Source organism: Clupea harengus, chromosome 20 (genome assembly GCF_900700415.2).
Source record: "Clupea harengus chromosome 20, Ch_v2.0.2, whole genome shotgun sequence".
Classification (NCBI taxonomy): Eukaryota; Metazoa; Chordata; class Actinopteri; order Clupeiformes; family Clupeidae; genus Clupea; species Clupea harengus.
Genome location: NC_045171.1, coordinates 23,166,031 through 23,174,129, shown reverse-complemented (window position 1 = coordinate 23,174,129; position 8,099 = coordinate 23,166,031). Strand labels below are relative to the sequence as shown.

General features: G+C 48.5%; 1 protein-coding gene across 1 annotated transcript in view; it reads left to right on the top strand.

Moving 5' to 3' along the window:
• The first annotated feature begins 985 nt into the window (after positions 1-985).
• LOC105906534 (protocadherin Fat 4) overlaps positions 986-8,099 on the top strand; it is an 86,508-nt gene continuing 79,394 nt past the window's right edge. The window contains exon 1 of the mRNA XM_031558094.2: positions 986-6,644. Coding sequence (XP_031413954.1) covers positions 1,539-6,644 — 5,106 coding nt within the window. The 5' untranslated portion in view covers positions 986-1,538. The remainder of the gene's footprint in view (positions 6,645-8,099) is intronic.

The window sequence follows — 8,099 nt, the reverse complement described above, 5'->3', positions numbered from 1 at the left end:
AGAGGCTCTGGCCTAGGGGCCCCCTGAGCTCATGGGCCCCTGGGCCTGGGCCCGGTAGGCCCGTTCGTTAATCCATCCCTGTGTAGGACATCCACTTAGATGGGAGAGCGTAGCTTTATCCCTTGGCCCCCTAACCTAATTTCATTTCTTTAGAAGAAACCAAAACACCGGAGAAATGACAGCCACAATACACACCTCTTTCATGAGCGAAAATGTGCCAGAAGTAATAGAAACGGTGACTTTGGACCGTCATTCTGCGAGATGTTTTTACTCCACCACTAGATGGCAGTATCTACCTAGGGGATGAGACTCAAATCTGGTTTCAGTGAGTAGAAATACTGATTAATGATTCATCTTTTGAAAACTGGTTAATCTTGTTGAGTTATAATATGATGATGTTTCTCAAGACGTTTTAATTATTTTTGATCAAAAATCATAAAATCTCACAGTCTAATTAAAAAGTTAAATTTAACAACCCAGCAGGCGTCAACATTCAAAAGCAAGGCTTTCTGAATGTGAATTTGCCGCTGCGCCCTCCTATATATATTAGACCCAATGCAAATATATGTAATTTCAATACATGGGGATTCCATAATTTACTTGCCTAATGTTATTTGTTACTCTATCCGCTCTTCTCATCAACAATATATATATGTATGTTTAGTTTTAACTTTTGGAATATAGCATTGTAAAAGTCTCCATTTGCCAGATCCCACTATTCAACTACTAGGTTGAATTATTAAATACCCCTTCAGTGTCACTGTCAATTATTATAAAGAAATAACGGTACGCTACCTGCTCCCGCTTTAACCTAATGACCGTTCATTTGTTTGATTGACGTTCTCATCCACAAGCTGCAGCCAATGTTAGAGTTTGGAGGAAGCAAGAGAAGCAGAAAGGGCGGAACAGAGCCGCGTCATCCAATGAGATTGCAAGTAGGAGGGACTTTTCTCAGCTCCAGCTTTGTTCTAACTTAGTAGGAACATAGGGATAAATGACTGAAGTTTCTTCACCGTTATTCTGAGGGATTTTGCACTGGTACAACGGGTATTGCTTTAGCAAGTGCTTGTCCCTGCTTCGTCGCAACGGTTTTCACTGTTTCCATCAAGTTTACAGTGAAGAAATAAAACTTTTAAAGTAGTCGTTGTTATTATCCGAATAGAAGTTTATTTTACTTTCACAATGGGAACACCTAAGGAGTCATGAAGTGCAGCGCAGTAGGATGCCTTTTGCGGGACTTATGAAGTACTGAAACCTCCACTGACAAGACCGGGACTTCGAATCCATCCTTCGCACCCTGAGGATTTCAATTGGAACTGTATCATTGTACGAACTGGAGAAAAGCGATCAAGGAATATTATACTGAATGACCATCAGAAAGCAAGGTACAAACCCTGTCAACAGCAGTGCAACTTCGGCACTCTTCAAGTGACCCGTGCCATCAGGAATACAATGTTTTAGTGCTTGGGAAACTAATACAACTTTGATGCATTATATGCAAGGACTTTGTCCAAGAAAGGTGGACTGGGATTTTGACCATGGCGCTTTCAGGTAGGGGAGTGAACCGATTTCATGTAGTTTTGTTAATGCTATGGACTTTATCGCAATACTCCGCATCCAGTCAAGTTCGTCAGGAGTTTCAGGTACTGGAAGAGCAGCCTATTGGTACCTATGTGGGAACGATAGAGACAAAACCAAGTTTTAAGTACCGTTTCAGCGAGAACCACAAACTTTTTGCAATTAATGGCACGACTGGCGTGATATACACCTCTTCGGTGATTGACAGAGAAGTTCTACAAAGTAATATTATCAACGTTGTGGTGCTCTCCAGTCAGCCGACATATCCCACTGAAGTTCGGATAGTTGTTCTTGATATTAACGACAACTCGCCAGTGTTTCCAGACCCGACGATGGTTGTGTCATTCAAGGAGGACGCAAGCAGTGGCAGACAAGTTATCCTTGACACAGCCACAGACGCGGACATCGGGAGTAACGGAGTTGATCATACGACTTACAGAATAGTAAACGGGAACGAGCAGAGGAGGTTCCGTTTGGATATTACAGTCAACCCGAGCGGAGAGGGCGCATTTCTTCATCTGGTTTCAACTGGCGGCTTGGATAGAGAACTAACTCCCTTTTACCAACTCATGATTGAGGTGGAGGACAAAGGAGACCCAAAAAGATCTGGCTATTTACAAGTCAATGTCACCATCCAAGATATCAATGATAACCCCCCTATTTTCGAAAAAGACCAGTATCAAACTAGTATTTTTGAAGATGCAGCCATAGGCTCAAATGTGCTGAAAATAACAGCAACAGACCAGGATGAAGGGGCCAATGCAGATATAAGGTATTATTTAGACGAGGGCACACCTTTTCAGATTGACCCCAAAGATGGTACTATTATCATAAAAGAAGGTCTGGATTATGAAAGCAAGAGAGAGTATTCTTTAACTGTACATGCAATGGACAATGGGGTGCCCTCTCTTTCAGGTAGGGCAGAGGCCACTATCAAACTCCTTGATGTGAATGATAATGACCCAGTGGTGAAGTTTAGATACTTCCCCACCACTTCCAAGTTTGCCTCGGTGGATGAGAATGCACAGATAGGCACAGTGGTGGCTTTGTTAACCGTTTCAGATTCAGACTCCCCCACGGCCAACGGCAACATATCCGTCTCCATCTTGGGGGGAAATGAACAGAGGCACTTCGAGGTGCACACATCTCCTGTTCCTAATTTGAGCTTAATTAAGGTAGCGAGTGTTTTAGACAGGGAGCGTATCTCCTCCTATAACCTGACCGTCTCTGTGTCAGACAATGGAAAGCCCATGGCCAGGTCTTCCATAGCCAGCCTGGTTATTTTTGTGAATGATATCAATGACCACCCGCCCATTTTCCAGGAAGCGCAGTACAGAGTCGATATCAGTGAAGACATTCCAAAGGGCAGCTACATTAAAGGGGTCTCTGCAACAGATGGTGACTCCGGGCAGAATGCCAACCTGCGCTACTCTCTTGTGTCTGGAAACGCTTTGGGCTGGTTCGCCATCAGTGAAAACAGTGGTCTGGTAACCAGCGCCACTTTGCTGGATCGGGAAGTGGCGTCTGCAATCGTGCTCAACATCAGCGCCAAGGACCAGGGGCTGCAGCCCAAGATCTCCTACACCACGCTGGTGGTGAACATCACCGACGTGAACGACCAGATCCCCACTTTCACCCAGAGCACGTACCGCGTGTCTCTGGTGGAACACTCCCCGGCTGGCAGTGAGCTGCTCGTCCTGTCGGCCACAGATGGCGATCTGGGGGCCAATGGCACCGTGCGTTTCTCATTTGACCCCGAAACCCCATCCAGCCTGCAGGATATGTTCCGTCTGGACGCAGTGTCAGGCAGGCTCAGCACAGCCCTGGAGCTGGACAGAGAGGACCAGGACACTTACTTGCTGCACATTAAGGCCACGGATGCGGGCAGCCCTCCGCTCCACTCCGTGGGGAAAGTAAACATTACTCTGAGAGACACAAATGACAACCGGCCTGTTTTCTATCCAGTGCAGTATTTTGCCATGGTCAAGGAGAACGAGCCCGCCGGCACATACGTCACCAGTGTGTCTGCCACCGATCCGGACCTCGGCAGCTATGGCACAGTCAAGTATCAGATTACGGCTGGCGATACTTTTAAGTTTCACATCAACAGTGAAACAGGCAAAATAACCACTTTAGTCTCACTAGACAGGGAAGAGAAGACTGCCTACCAGTTGCAGGTGACAGCCACTGACGGTGGGGGGCTGCGTGCAGACACGCAGGCTATCGTCACCATCAATGTGATAGACACACAGGACAACCCACCCACGTTCACCCAGAAAGTCTACAGCTTTGTCATGTTTGAAAATGTAGCTGTAAAGACTGTTATAGGCACTGTCTCTGCATCCACTGTTGATCTGAACACAAACATCACCTACTTAATAGCCTCTGGTGATCAGAGGGGACTGTTTTCTGTTAACAGCGCAACAGGAGAGATCCTAGCTGCAGGCCTTATTGACAGGGAGGAACAGGCTTTTTACCAGCTTAAAGTGATAGCCAGGGGTGGGGATGTGACAGGCGACGCGCTTGTTAACATCACAGTAAAGGACCTGAATGACAATGCGCCCCATTTCCTCCATGCGGTGGAGCATGTCAGTGCAGTGGAGAACTGGAGCACCGGTCACCAGATCTTCCAGGCCAAAGCCTCTGACCCCGACGAGGGCAGCAACGGTGTGGTGGTGTACAGCCTGAAACAAAACCCCAAGGGCCTGTTCCACATTCACGAGAAACACGGCCTCATTACACTCACGGGGCCTCTGGAAGTCACCACCAGCTCGTATCAGGTGGAGGTCCTCGGCTCCGATATGGGGGTCCCCCAGCACACCTCCAGCCTCATTCTAACCGTCAGCGTGTATGACGTCAACGACAACTCCCCCGTGTTTGACCAGCTCTCATATGAAGTCATCATCCTGGAATCGGAGCCCGTGAACAGCCGCTTTTTCAAAGTGGAGGCCACAGACAAAGATTCAGGCCTCAATGGGGAAATCATGTATGATATAACTGGCGGCAACACGGGTGATGTTTTTGGAGTCTTTCCAGATGGGCAGTTGTACATTAAGACTGAGCTGGACAGGGAGGTTCAGGACAGATACAGCTTGTTGCTGATGGCCACAGACAGGGCTGTGGAGCCACTCACTGCCAGCGTGAATGTGACTGTGATTCTGGACGACGTGAACGACAACCGCCCTCTCTTCAACAGCACTAATTACGTGTTCCGCTTTGAAGAGGAGCAGAAGAGAGGGTCCCTGGTCGGGCGCGTCTTCGCCGAGGATAAAGATTTTGGCCCGAACAGCGAGGTGAGGTACACTTTCGAGATGCCGCAGCCCAACTTCGAGCTGAACGCCATCACGGGGGAGTTGACCAGCACACTGCAGCTGGACCGCGAGTCCCTCATGAGACAGCGAGGCGCCGCCGTGTTCAGCTTCACGGTCGTCTCCTCGGATCAGGGCCTGCCCAAGCCCCTTAAAGACCAGGCTAAGGTCCAGGTCTATATCCAGGACATAAACGACAACACGCCCAAGTTCACTAAAGACATATACCAGGCCTCCATCTCCGAGCTGGCCCAAAACCTGACACAGCTGCTGCGAGTGTCTGCCTCCGATGTGGACGAAAACAAAAACGGGCTTGTCTGCTACAACATCAAGGAGGGCAATGAGGAGAACCAGTTCACCATTGACAGCAGCTCGGGACAGGTTACTCTTGTGGGCAAGCTGGACTACGAGGCCACGTCCTCCTACTCACTGAAGATCATGGCTGTGGACTCTGGAGACGTGTCCCTGTCCTCCTCTTGCATGCTTAGCATCAGCGTGCTGGACGAGAATGACAACACACCCGCTTTCCCTAAGTCCACCCTAACAGTCGACGTGTTGGAGAACATGAGGATAGGTGAGCTGGTGGCCTCAGTGACTGCCACAGACTCAGACTCCGCTCAGAACGCTGACATAACTTACAGCATCACCGCAACAAACAACCACGGCACTTTTAGCGTCAGTCCCAACACGGGGAGCATCTTCCTGGTCAAAAAACTGGACTATGAGACCCAGTCTGTTTACAAGCTGAACATCACTGCCAAGGACAATGGAATGCCTCCCAAGTCTTCAACCATCCCTGTGGTGATTCAAGTGCGAGACTTTAATGACAACCCCCCCATATTCTCCACAGGTGATATTTTTAAGTCCATCTCTGAAAACATTCCTCTTTCCACATCTGTTATGACCATCATCGCACAAGACACAGACGCTGATATCAACGGACAGTTGGAGTACTCCATTGTTCAGCAGAGTCCAAGAGGAAGCCACTTCCGCATCGACTCCAGCTCCGGGGTGATCTACACAAACAACGAGATTGACAGAGAATTTTCCAACCTCTTTGAATTGACAGTCAAAGCAACAGATCAGGCGTTTCCCGTTGACTTCCGACGCTACGCTTTAAAGAACGTCACCATTTGGGTGACGGACCTGAACGACAACGTGCCCACGTTTCTCTCCCAGAATGCCCTGATTGCCGAATCCAACATCGTCATCGGCTCCATCCTCACCACGGTGGTGGCCTTTGACCCCGACGACGGGCCCAACGGTGAGGTTGAGTACGAGCTGGTGAAGGGCGACTCGGACACGTTCATCATGGACCGCTACAGCGGCGACATCCGCCTCGCCTCCCAGCTCATGCCCTCCAAGCTGTTGTACAGCCTCACCGTCTCGGCCACCGACCACGGCACCGAGCGCAAGACCTCCCGGACCGAGCTGACCATCATCCTGCCCGGCGGGGACGGGCCTGTCTTCACCCAGCCCAAGTACCTCACCATCCTCAAGGAGGGCCAGCCGCCGGGCACCAGCGTCATTTCCCTGGATGCCTCCAGCCCCCGGGGCTCGGCCACCAAGGTGGAGTACTTCATCGTGTCCGTGCGGAGCGGGGGCCGGTCCGTGGGGAGGCTCTTCACCATCGGACGCCGCACGGGAGTGATCCAGACCGCCCGCGAGCTGGACAGGGAGCAAGGGGCCGACCTGTACATGGTGGATGTGTACGCCATCGAGACAGAGTCCAGTCAGCCCCGCACGCAGAGAGCCGAGGTGAGTGTTGCCCTTTTAAGTTCACCCAACAGAGGCGATAATGTAGCCCTCGTATTGTTTTAGATGGCTCTGAAAGGCAGCCAACTTTGAAGTGATGCATTATGGGTGCCTGTGCTGAAAGCATTTGTTGGGATTATGTGGAATGAGATCAAGGTTCCAAATGGGGGAGGAAACAGTCCAAATAACACATAAAAAACACCTTATATAAACACCTTATATGTACAGGTTCGTTTGTACGTTAATTAAATTCTACTTTTTTTTCATGTCCATGGATCTGTGTTATATTAAATATAAATTGCCTTCAACATGAGTAAGTAGGGTATGTGTTTGGCAGGCTCACCTTATTGTTTCAGTTCCCAAAAATACTCGCCTGAACAATATCCCAAGCATTCAGCTGGATTGTTCTGGAGACGGGGGGAGACAAGTACGCCACATCCCTTGTTTCACTGTGGTCTTCTTGCCTCTGTTAAGTTCAATATCCTTATCAGTTGTGGAATTGCAAAGATGAAAAACTGGGGCAGCTGACTTGACTTGATATATAAATTTATATTTATATCAATATTATGCAGTGTGTTTGGAGAAGCTGTGTCTGCACGGGGGGGGGGGGGGGGGGTCTCCAGAAATGAAGGGGGACGGGAAAAAAGAAAAAAAGAAAACAGATCAAGGACGGCCTTGTTGTCAAACTCAGCAGACATCATTATTCCTCCGGGGGAGCGAGGAAAATGATGTTGGATTTGATGTTGGAGTTGTTTTGGTACAGGGTGGTCCTGGGGTGCTTTTCTGTGCCACTGGCTCCTGCTCAACAGGCAATAAGTGACCATTAAAATCGGGTGACCTCTTAAGACTCCGTGAATAGATTTTTTTTTTCTCTCTTGAAAGTTGGACGGGGAGAGAGAAATCTTTAAGAGTTGAAACTTAAGCTCTCTATTCAGTTAGTATTATGGGATGCACCTCTTGGGCTTCTTTGTAACCTCCCCTTGGGAGATTGGAGTTAAGTCTTCTGAAGTAGACCAGTGAAACCCGAGACCCAATTTGGGTGGCTGGGGTGTAGCCTCTCCAGAAATGAGAAACAAATGTGATTCTATCTAAATATGCGTTTGGAGGAATTTCAGTTGCAAACTGAATTTTTTTTGGTATTACTTCATTTTGTAAGATATATATATTGAGTTTATAAAATAGTTTTTGGTTTAGCATGTATGTATATTGAGTATTGTTGGTTAGGATTTATTGGTTAACTTGAGAAGGATACTGTGACTTTTGAATGTGAAGGTTTCTGTTGTGGGCTGTGGTGAACTAGCTTGTCGCTAAAGCCGGGGCTGTTCATGAAGACTTTTTAGTTGAGTTCATCGCAGGTTTCATCTGTGGCAGACAGGTGTTCAAACTCTGTGTGAGATTCTTTAACAACCCTAAACGCTGCTCCCCTCCCCTCCTGCCATAGGGACTCAGACCTCTGAG